The sequence below is a fragment of the Lampetra planeri genome, chromosome 15 (genome assembly GCF_965212315.1).
Source record: "Lampetra planeri chromosome 15, kcLamPlan1.2.h2, whole genome shotgun sequence".
NCBI lineage: Eukaryota > Metazoa > Chordata > Hyperoartia > Petromyzontiformes > Petromyzontidae > Lampetra > Lampetra planeri.
This window is the reverse complement of record NC_136121.1, coordinates 908,635-920,588: the sequence shown is the minus strand read 5'-3', so window position 1 is coordinate 920,588 and position 11,954 is coordinate 908,635. Positions and strand designations below refer to the sequence as shown.

General features: G+C 47.9%; 1 protein-coding gene across 4 annotated transcripts in view; it reads left to right on the top strand.

The window, feature by feature from the left end:
* The first annotated feature begins 836 nt into the window (after nucleotides 1–836).
* LOC144722582 (endothelin-converting enzyme 1-like) overlaps nucleotides 837–11,954 on the top strand; it is a 28,772-nt gene continuing 17,654 nt past the window's right edge. Inside the window, exons 1-7 of one of the 4 annotated variants that reach the window (XM_078600786.1) lie at nucleotides 837–980; nucleotides 1,339–1,532; nucleotides 4,160–4,204; nucleotides 6,951–7,083; nucleotides 10,180–10,404; nucleotides 10,763–10,887; nucleotides 11,316–11,489. In XM_078600786.1, coding sequence (XP_078456912.1) covers nucleotides 1,470–1,532; nucleotides 4,160–4,204; nucleotides 6,951–7,083; nucleotides 10,180–10,404; nucleotides 10,763–10,887; nucleotides 11,316–11,489 — 765 coding nt within the window. In that variant the 5' untranslated portion in view covers nucleotides 837–980; nucleotides 1,339–1,469. Of the gene's footprint in view, nucleotides 981–1,082; nucleotides 1,533–3,149; nucleotides 3,209–4,159; nucleotides 4,205–6,950; nucleotides 7,084–10,179; nucleotides 10,405–10,762; nucleotides 10,888–11,315; nucleotides 11,490–11,954 lie in introns of those variants that run through there. The other 3 variants (XM_078600787.1, XM_078600788.1, XM_078600789.1) reach the window with 3 other exon arrangements.

Below are 11,954 nucleotides of genomic sequence, written 5' to 3'. Positions count from 1 at the left end.
TTGAGTTCACTGCCAATGTGTTCCTGGTCGGAAATGCATTGGGCTCTATGGTATAGAGTCTTGATGAGGGAATTCTTCTGGGATGGATGGTGGTGGGAATCCGGTTTTAGGTAAGCATCCGTATGGGTGGCTTTCCTGTAGACAGAGTGGCTCATTGAACCATCACGTCTCCTTTTAATTAGGACATCCAAAAAGGGTAGCTTGCCATCGTTTTCGACTTCCATGGTGAATCTGATGGCTGGGTGTATGGAATTGATGTGGTCGAGAAATTGGTCTAGAGCAGGCCGGCCATGTGGCCAGATGACAAAAGTGTCATCTACGTACCTCTTCCATAAGGTCGGGCGTAGAGTGGCAGTCTTGATGGCGTCAGTCTCAAATTTCTCCATGAAGATGTTGGCTACAACCGGAGATAGGGGGGGGCCCATTGGGGCTCCCCCCTATCTCAGCTTAAATATATGCTCCAAGCTCGTGTGCTGTTTCATTCAGACTCTGTCGCCTCGACGGACCTGGTTTTCACCTGAGGACGGCTGCTTGCGTTGTGGCCGAAACGTCGTGAGAATAATTTTATCATGTTTTATTTGTATTATTTTATTACTTCCCTTCTACGTGACTTTACCGAAAGAACCAAGAAGATGAATCCCTGCAGTCACGAAAGCATTAAATCAAAATGTAGGAGAGTTGTTATAACAATTCAATATTTATTTAAAGTTGCGCATTTTGATGTGACGTCACATTTCTCCCCCCCCCCCCTCGTCACACATCGTCACAAATGTCTGACCCCCTCCCCCCCCTCTAGGTGCGTGACGTCATTTATGGACGGCCCCATAGAGTTATGTTGTGTGCTACAGCGACAAGCTCAGGGCTTGTGCAGGACGAGGGCAGCAGCAGTAGCCGCTCGTGACTTCCTCGATGTGCAGCAGCAGCAGCGGCGGTGGCGGCGGTGGCGGCGGCGGGTTCGCCAGGAACTCTACTCGTGAACTGTGAGCGGGTGTCAAAGTCAACGATGCGCGCGTGTGTGTGTAGATGTGTGCACGTACCTACACACACCTACACACACACGCCTACACACACAAACCTACACACGCGCCTACACACGCGCCTACACGCACCTACACACACACACGCCTACACACGCGCGCCTACACACACATACCCACACACGCCTACACACAAATACCCACACACGCCTACACGCACGCCTACACACACACACGCCTACGCACACACGCCTACACACACACCTACACACGCCTACACTCACGCGAGCGCTGTTGTACGTGTCGCTGTGTCTGTGCGTTGTTTACATACTGCCTACGTATGTGGCCTTTGTCTTCATAGGAACACATCCATCGTCAGTGCTTGCCAATAAGGACTTGCCTAGAACGGGAGTGTCATTTTGCATCCATAATACTACCCTCTTGAAACATCAACACTGTCGCCGCTGCTGCTGCCGCTGCCACTTGGATCGTATGGAGATGGAGGCGGCCGGTCTGGCTGCGTTGCTGGAGGAGGGATCGCGACCCCCAGCCCGGGTATGTGCGGTGGGCACCTCTGTGGTGGGGGGGGGGGGGCGCTGTGGTGGTGGTGGGGGGCTCGGTGGTGGGGGGGGGGTCAGCACGCTCCATTCCTCTCGTGTTGACGCTGTCACGACTGCACCGTGCTGCAATAGCGACGCCTCCGAGGAGATGGAGCGATGAAATGGGTTCCGTGTGCCGGTGCTAGGCGGCTTTAATAAATGCATGGTGAGAGATGCGGCGGGTTGGGGAGGATGTCCATCCAGCAGTGGAGTGACAATGGCTGATAACGACAGTTGCAGCGAGTATTGCTCTGTTGGCAGTTTCAGGATGATTTTGCAGTGCCATGCTGTAGGAAAATGCGGCACATGTACTGGAATGACATCGAGGTATGCATTGTTTAAGTCTGGGCACTTAAATTGCCTTTGGAAACTCATCTCATCCATACGGTGGGGCACCCCCAGTTGGCAGTTGTCCTGTCTCGCTATGCGTATATTCGATCAATGAAGTTTCAGTGTCACGAACTTTTGATTTTTTTCTACCATTATTTTACACAGAAAGCTAAAAATAAAGAAATAGATGCACCGAAATGAATGAATACATTAATTATTCGCTCTACAGCACACGACAAATAACAATACAATTATGTTTCATCATCCCTTTTATTTGTAAAAAAAAATATTTTTATATTGTGTACAGTATGAAAAATATAATTTTATTTTCAATATAAATTGTCTTTGCTTACAATCTGAATGATAAGTTATGAAGTGTTTATAGAATGAAATGGCAAGTCACGAAGGTTGGGAACGCATCCTCATCGTACTAATGTTATAAGTTATTCAATATACGTTTCGATATACAAACGAAGCTCCAGGAACGCGTCTACTTTGTATATCGAGGTATTACTGTATGTAATATTTGTGTTGTGGTGTTATTTCACACGGATAACTTATTTTTATCCTGTGTCACTTTATTCGTACAGAACTCATCACGTTAAACACCACGCATCTCCGTCACAACTCTTCCTCTTGCACTGCTCGTATGCTCCGCTCCGCTCTCTCTCGCTCCGCTAGCCTGCTATGTTGCACTCTGCTAGCTTCTCCACTGCTAGCCTTCTCACACTTAGCATTCCGCTAGGCTCTCTACTGCTAGCCTGTCTACCCTCACTCCTCCGACCTCGCCCGTGCCTCCAGCGGGGGATCAGCCAACACCGCTGGAGAGGACGCGGTGTGGAGAGCGAGGTCCCGGACTTCTCTTGAATTCACTCTTGTCTTCACTCCAACCAACTCAACCCAACTGCCTCACACGTTCCCCTTTTATCCTCCTCCTCATTAAGTGCCCCCAGATGGCCCTCATTAAGCCCGCGTCCTCCCCACGCCTCACGCACGTGTTCTCCCCCTTATCGCCACTATCTCTCGCCTCCATGGCGCCTACTCCGCATTTACAGCCAGCCAATCACTGCCTCTTTCCCTAATTGCTGACATCTCTCTGTCTGCTGTCACCCAGGCCACCCGCCTGCACCTGCTTATCCTTAGCTGACCTCACTGTCTGCAACCCCGTACATAATGCAACTGCTGTTTGCAAACTCTGCACGCATTACGCCACTACATTTGCATTTGTAGAGCGTACATCCTATTGCTGTTAGTAGCATCGTCTTCCAATAAACAGTGGATTACCTCTTGCAGAAAACAAGGGTAATTTGTTTTGGGGTTTTTTTCCCCCTTGTTACTTTGAGCGACTTGTTAGGATGTGGGTGAGGTTCCCTTGGTGCGGGGAGGACGCAGCGTGACACGGCACCATTCATTACTCTTGAAACGCATTTCCTCATTTGTACTGTGCGGTTCACGTTGTGCACGATCTTCAGCTGAAACGTGTTTATGTTTTATACTTCACTTCAAATGGCACCTTTTACCCGCACAGGCTGCGTAGCAACTGCACAAAACACAGCGAAACTCCTCCTGTCTGTGAACCTCTTATACTGTAAATTCTACTACAGTATTCGCAGCCACAAATGTATTCCGCGTAGAATCCCGTGAGCCTGCAGCTTGATTCTTCCTATGATCCACAGTATTTTACGGCAAAGAGTATTCGCCAGAAGCGCTTGTGGCTGGCAGTAATGTCCGTGCGGTTGTGGATGAGAGAAGCTTGGTCGTTGTTCAGCAGGCCATGACACGTTCCGTTGTTCATCATGATGCTGCGGACAACCGGGGAAGAAGATTAGGTCACCCTGCGTTCAGCTGACTCACAAAAACGCCTCCTATTCGCGATTCCCCACAGATACGAAAGCAGATTATGGAGTGTAACTTCTGGGTAGTGGCAGAAATTATGTTCCAAAGAACCCAAAAAAATGATAACAATGACGTAATAATTGTGATGCCATTTATCCATGAAATGTTCTGTGGTCATGAGTAGCTCGTCGCCAATATATTAGGTCCCTTGCTCCTCATGGTCACTTACGTACAGTACTCTCAACCACACGACTGAAATTGCTCAAGTAAAGTTAAATATGCAACTGAGAGTCTGAATCGCTGGTGGACCAGCTCAGGTTTCTTACATACTGGAAGAAAGGCTTCACATTTCAGTGAGTGAGTGTGTGAATTTAAATGCTTGAGTGTTAAACTCCACTTTTTTTTCTGTGTTCACAGTATCCGTGGTTGCAATGCGTCTGTGCGAAACGTCATGGGGCGCACGTAAGTACTGGGCCCCGTGTTCATTCTGCGCGCACACGCACACAAAGTCGTGTCTCTCTTATTCCAGTACCGCGAAAACCACTGCACAGTATTTCATTTCTCTATGTTGACATAATAGGCACGGAAACAAAAAAATTAGCAAGACTAAACCGACTGAATAGAAAACGCCGGGTTGGCACATTCCATTGCAGTTGATGATGGATAAAGTGAAGAGACGTCCTCCTTTGGCTGGGACAACTGAGGGCAGCCCTCGGCTGTCGTGAAGAGAAGAGGCTGTTGCCGGTGATGTCCTGAAGCAGTTGTAAACAATCTGGACTTTGTCCCATTTTAAAGTTTGCTGGCCCCCGGGCGAGTAGTGTTGGTGGCTTAACAAGAGCAACGAAGTTTTTCACGTTTAAAACATTGTACCCTCTTCTTGAACGCTCCGCCTTTAAATCTAATGGTACAGCACTTGTTGTGCTTTACAGATGGGTAGATGTGCATATGTACCTGTATGTTCAACTTCTTTTGCACCATACATAGACAACCGTGCTAATCGGAGGTGTGATAGAGGCAGTGGTAATGAATAAGTAACGAAGCTGCCTCGACTTGACTTGCTTTTAACCCTCCGTGATATTTAAGTATTATCAAGGATTAGAAAGTGTTCAATGGTGCTGCTGCTGCTTTGGCAGTAGTGCACCAGCACACAACAGAAGAAAAAAACCTCACATTTGTCAATAACGCTGATTGACACAACAATATATCATAGGCGACGTTTTGGGTAATGGCTCTTCTTCCTAGCACATACAATCACATTGTCAAGGAAGCTTAGCTTTAACCTGTGCGAGCATGAATCTGCGCAACATCGTACGTTATGCCTAATGGCAGTGGCGTGTTCATCATAGTGGCAGCATTAGGGTTAAGGCCTCCATCGAAAAACAAGGACTGACGTCTGTTGAATGCAGTGTAGAGTAGAACCCCTATTGACGACCACCCCTCTTAACGACTAATCGCTTAACGACGGGCCTCCATAGAGCCCAATGTGTTCGCTTACTGACCAGTCCCCTGTTAACAAGGGGCTGTTGTAAGTACAGTAAATATTAATTAATGCATTGATTAACCATGTTTATTTTAATATTATGTGTGTAAAATTCTGTTAGTATCTTTATGTATTAATTTCCATTGTTTAAATATTATTAAGTACGTTTTTTGGGTGAAAAGGGTAACTTTCGATGCTATCGAAACGAATTAAGCCTTTAACGTATAATTCCTATACTTGTTTAACGGCCAAATCACTTAACAGCCGGCTTCATGGAACAAATTACCATTGTTAAGAGGGGGTCTACTGTTCAGGGAGTCCTCGACTTACGAACGGCTCGACTTACGAACGGGTCGACTTACGAACAGGTCGACTTAAGAACGGGTCTCAGAAACGAACTAGGTTCGTGACCCGAGGACTGTCCGTACTGTATATAAACCCGGTAGCACGTGAGCGAGTATTGTAATATTTGCATGGCTCTAAAAAGAGGAATGCCACTGGTCTGGTTGTACGCAAATTGTCAGTTTTGAGTGGCTGAGAGTCACTGCACTAAGGGTGCCTTGACATTTTTCTTGCTCAATGTGAGAGCAGCTTCCATTATTTCACAATGTATGTCTGTAAAAAAAGCCATGTTGATTTAAACACAGTCACCTCACAGGTACATTATGTGCTCATAAAAGTAAACTAAACATGTTTGTGCAGATGAATATATTTTTAAACGTGAATCTGCAAACGTGAATCTATATATACAGGTATCTAAACGATTCTGCTGTATCAAGGATGAGATTAGATCTCGATTGCTTTCCATGTATTGGGCATGGAGTACTCGGTAAGTATTCATTGGGATCACTCTGAGATGGACAGGGTCATGCGAGTGACGTCATGTAAAATGGTGATGTGAAAGTCTAAGATGAACAATTAAAAAGATGTCTTGAGACCCACACAACTTATTCATTTGACGAATAAATAATGACGCGGTTTAAGCTTGCACAAACAAGACGCGTTAGCAGTGGGTGAGAGGTGGTTAATGGTGGGTGAGTGGTGCATTGATACTGAGAGGTGCAGCGGGTGAGTGCTGGTGAGTGCTGGTGTGTGATGGTGGGTGAGTGCTGGTGAGTGGTGGTGTGTGGTGGTGTGTGGTGGTGAGTGGTGGGTAAGTGGTGGTGTGTGGTGGTGTGTGATGGTGGGTGAGTGCTGGTGAGTGCTGGTGAGTGGTGGTGTGTGGTGGTGTGTGATGGTGGGTGAGTGGTGGTGTGTGGTGGTGTCTGATGGTGGGTGGTGGTGGGTAAGCGCTGGTGATGGGGAGTGGTGGTGTAGCGGTTAGAGCGCTGCGCTACGAACCCGGCAACCCGAGTTCGATTCCCGCTCACGGCCAACACCAGTCACGATTATCTGAACCGGTCTTGGGCATCCCCTAGGTCGATTCAGTCTCAAATGAGTACCTGATGCGGTGTGTAAAACCATCGCCGCCACTGGGGAGACAAAGGCGGCCGGACGTGGTGCTGTTCACCCACCCTCTCTTGTGCTATGCCGGCCTTCATAGGTGCTCACTAAAAGCACTTGCCCCAACAGTATGTAAAGGATACAGGGGGATCTTTGTCTTTGTGGTGGTGAGTGGTAGGTGGTGTACGTGATCGACGTGGTAAGGTCGCTGCAGACAGAGAGCTTCCTCCTCCCGTCAAGTCCTGTGTGCTGCCCCGTGTTTTGTTTCTTGTTGTTCGCCCGCAGGTTGAGTGCGTGAAGAGTTGTTTGAGAATGGGCACGTGGAGGTGGCGTTGTCTCCTGTGGGCCCTGACCGCGGTGCTGACCCTCGCACTCACCGGCTGCATCGTGGCCCTAATGCTGCCGCCACGGGCAACAGGTTCGCCAATAACCATGTCCCCTCCCACCACCTTTGTCCTTTCTCAGTCTTCGTGTCGGTCGTGAGGGATGTTTGAGCGCACTTGGCCACGCTCGTCAATGCCGGGGTTGGTTGGCGGAGTGCCCTGCGCCACTTCAGTTATCGCTCGCCACTGAGATCCGTCGTGACATTTGCAAAATGACGACAAAACCCATTGCAAGAGAAAAATAAATATATTTAACAATACGCAAGGATGTGCATTGTGTGGACAAAAGCTTTCGGGCCTTATCCAGACCAGAAGCTCAAAAATAACTGCATGTGTGGAGAATTTGTACTTTTAGACCACCAACTCAAAAGAGTTCAGAAAATATGGCCGTCCCACCAGGCAGCAGTTAAACAAAAACTGAACTGCAGACCAGTTTTTGTGATTATTACGACTCATCAGTCGTCACCCCTGCTGCCCTATGCCTCTGGGAGCCTCCTAAGGAGAGGACGTGTACCTTTACACTGGGGACACCAATGGCTTAAGCATCAATCAGTCAAATCTGTAATGAGAAAACTCATGGAGAAGAGTTAGGAGAATTAGCGAGGCTTTCCTGGGCAAACAAGCGTAATAGTAAGAGATATTCACAGGGACAATTTAGTTTTATATATATTAAAAGTCTTTGTTCACAGACTATGCATACACTCAGGTGTCGACCGTAAGAGCCAGTAACTGAGTATGAACACTCCCTGGGAACACGATGGCAAGACTTGTGAAGGATGAAGTTCTGGTTGGACTGCTCAGGCACGGCAGCGTGCGCTCATCGTGATCACACGTTGGACACGCATAGTGTCATGTTCCCAGTAGCGGGAGGGAAGTGGTGTATCATGGTGTGTTTCAGTTCCTCAAAATTAATTATTGCTGGCTCTTCAGAATTGTAACTGGCATTATTACGACTAGGATAAACGTGTAAAAAAAACTACCTCATGCAAATGTAAGCGATTCTTGACGTGAAAATGTTGATTACTTAACGAAACCCCCAACAGATGGATCACATGAAACGTTACCGTCATAGTTTTTTTTACATATCATTTTTTTATATATAATTTTTTTTATGAACGTTACTCACCTTAGTCCTGTAACCGACCGATTGGTGGACGAACAGAGTGCGCAGCAGCATTTAATGTAATTAAATTTGATTTGAAGCTTTCGTGACTGCAGGAATTACTCTTTGGTTCTTTCGGTAAAGTCACTTAGAAAGAAAATAAATTAAATAATAAAATTCCACGTCTAGATTGCAACACAAGCAACCGTCATCAGGTCGAACTACATTTGAGAGAGAGACAAAACACAGACACGGAGACACACATACAGACACACAAGCAGAGAGAGACCACACAGAGAGAGACACACAGAGAGACACATAAAATAGACACACAGAGAGAGACACAGAGAGAGACGCAAGCAGAGAGAGACAACACAGAGACACACAGAGAGAGACACACAACATAGACACACAGAGACCCAATGCCTCTGTGTCGAGGCCTTAAATAGAGAGAGAGAGGGGGCAGAGAGAGGTGGGTCTGCTGGTGGCTGCTGCTGGAGCAGAGAAATTAGCATGTCAATCCACCCCGAAGCGACCGAGGGAAAGAAGATATGGCTATCCGTTAACTGTGTGTTAGCCGACTCTCTGTGTTGCATTACATTACATTTCCAAAAAATTTGCAAAGTTTTTTTTCTCAAACTATTTCTTTCTCTAAAAATTTACCAGGCTCTCGTAGGCCCATTCGATCTTCTTTCTCTGCTTGTGTGTCTGTCTGTGTGTCTCCGTGTTTGTGTTTTGTCTCTCTCCCAAATTTAGTTCTACCTGATGACGGTTGCTTGTGTTGCCCTCGAAACGTCGTACTCCATTATTACATTTATTTTCTTTCTACGGGGCTTTACCGAAAGGACCAAAGAGTCATTTAACGTAATTGGCCAAACGTCTTTTTTATTTTGTCAACAATCGTGAAGTGTTTTTATTTTCCCCACAAGCAGGCGTCACTGCCTTGATGGTTTGGGTTGTATTCACAATCAAAGCTCTAGCTTTGATTGGTGGTAAAGTGCCACATTATATGCCATACAGCGATATATAAACTATGTATGCAGGTGCACGTACCATATTTTTTATTTATATGAAACTTATGGGTTCCAAATGGTTTTACAATTGTTTGGCAATCACGTTTTTATTTCATATCTGGCCTTATCTTTCACAGGCTTTTTCTTGCTTTCTTCTCTTCTGCTTTGCCCTGCACTTTCAGTACCCTGCCCATTACGATGCAAGCGACGTTATTGTTCAAAGCGGTGAGACGCGTTTACTTCGTCTGCGTTCTCCCACCGCGCAGAGAAGATTTGGAGTTTGGCCACCGACCTTTTGCCCCCGCCTGTTTTTATCGGGACGCGGTCTTTCGTTGGCAGTGCCGAAGCGTTAGTCGGATCGCAGCTGCCTGTGACCACTTCCTGCTGCTTCGAGCGTGACAAGGAAAGGGACATTGTTGACAGTCCGCGCACTTTGTCCGGGAGAAGGAAGCTCACGGGACATTTTTTTGGCAGAAGAACAGGAAGAGGGGGGTTAGCTGTTGACGGCCGCTTGTGTTGCGATTGAAACGTCGTAGTTTTTTGTTATTTTCTTTGAACCTATCTACGTGACTTTACCGAAAGACTCCAAGGAATATGAATTTCTAAAGTCACGAAAGCTTTAAGTCAAGATTATATGCATTTTCTTTGCAACTGATTAATCCACACCAGAGACAGCTTTCTTTAGAGCCTCGTCTCACACAGTGTTAGACCAGAGGACGCCAAAAGGCGACCAGCACAAAGACAATTCCACGATCAGGACATTGAGAACTAGGGGTGAGCAGCTACATCATGGGACAGCATGTTTTTTTTATCTTAATGTTCGCCATAAGTATATATGTGGTTAATGCAGACATGATTCCTTGCAAACGTTTTCTGTTTGGTGTTTTAACATCCTAACACAGCTGTTTTATTGCCAGAAAGGGTCAAACTTATCCTTAAGTCGCTTCTCTCAGCCGTATCACGAGGGACGAGTGTGACGCGCGGCGCTGCCCCTTGGGTTTCTTTCGTGTCCACAGCTGGAGACGTACAGAAGTGGCGCACGTGCACGACGAGCCACTGCATGCAGGCCGTGAGCGCCATGTGGGAGGCTCTGAACTCGTCGGGCGACCCCTGTGAGGACTTCTACGGCTTCAGCTGCGGCCGATGGCTCCAGGGGAGCGAGCAGCCCACGGGGAAACCTCACCGGGGAACCTGGCAGGAGCTCGACAAAAATAACCAGTTAGCCATGCACAGATTTCTGGGTAATAGCCGTTGCCCCCCCCCCCACGCCCCTACCCCCGTGCAAATGCGTTAGTCGATGACTGAAAGCCATAGCTCTCTATGTGATAATGAAAAGTTAATCTTCAAATAAGTTGGAAATAATGTGTGATTGTCAGATCAGGATCGTAGGTGGCACACAATGCACTTGAGTTGCCTGATTACGCTGCAAGGGCAGGATATCCGAAAATTTGTTAACTTTTCAAAATATAACCATAAAAAACGATATGCAATCCAATCACGTGGATTATGTTGAATCGTACAGCCAGGCTCACGCAATATCACTCAGGTCATGTGTTCCCAAGTTGATGTCAGTGCTGTGTGTGTGACGACATTGTTCAGAAAACGCTACGATCAAGGAGACTGACGCGGAGAGAAAAGTCCAGCGGTTTTACCTCTCATGTCTGAACAACAGCAGCAGCAGAACTCGGCTTGGGAGCCGATCACTCAACGGCATCATCAGCCAGGTAGCGGGGCACTGCCGTGCGAAGCGAGGCGTCCGTGGCGCCACTCTGAGCCTCACTTCGATGAGAGTGGATTTCAGGCAAGAGTGGGGGCACCTTCGCTGCGCTCCGAAACACCTGCGAGATGTGTTCGAACCAAATCTCCAATCGAGTTTTATATGAGGCCACTGTGGATTGCTTTTCAAATACAAAGGTGTGACTTCCCCCTACTCGTAGCGATTTAGAGTATGCATTTTGTTGCACGTACACTTTCAAAAGTGTCGAGTTTCACATGCGAAGCAAACGAAATTAAAAAAATTAACTCATTGCTCCGCCGCAAGCCACCGAAATTTTATTCCCAGAGGAGCCCTCGCGAATTCTGTGGTGTGGTCTGGCCGCCGGGTTGCTGGAAGCGCGAGCACGCACGGTGCTGCCTGTGTGTGTGCTGCCAGCTGGGCGGGTGGCACGGCGGGCTCCCCACCACCACCACCACCACCGGCGCCACCACTGGCGACGCGGAGCTGCAGCAGCTACTGCAGCTCCTCGGCAGGAACTTCTCCCTCGGAGCGTTCTTCAAGCTGGGCGTCGGCTCCCTGCCGTTCGACTCCAAGCAGAGAGCCCTCAGGGTGAGCGCTCGCTTCACGCGACACCCACAATGCGTGCCATGAAACCCGTCGGTGAACGTCTCTCCCGTGTGGTGTGGTGTTGGTGAACGTCTCTCTCCCCCGTGTGGTGCGGTGTTGGTGAACGTCTCTCTCACGTGTGGTGCGGTGTCGGTGAACGTCTCTCTCCCGTGCGGTGCAGTGTCGGTGAACATCTCCCGTGTGGTGCGGTGTCAGTGAACGTCTCTCTCACGTATGGTGCAATGTCGGTGAACGTCTCTCTCCCATGTGGTGCGGTGTTGGTGAGCGTCTCCCGTGTAGTGTGGTGTCAGTGAACGTCTCTCTCCCATGTGGTGCGGTGTCCCTGCCAGCCGTCAGTTTTAGCAGAATATTTCAGCAAGTAACACCTCTACACACAGTGCAGGTACTTGTAAGAGCGATAATACTCAAATGTTCGATTGCGACCATAGCTTCGGTCCTTCAATCACG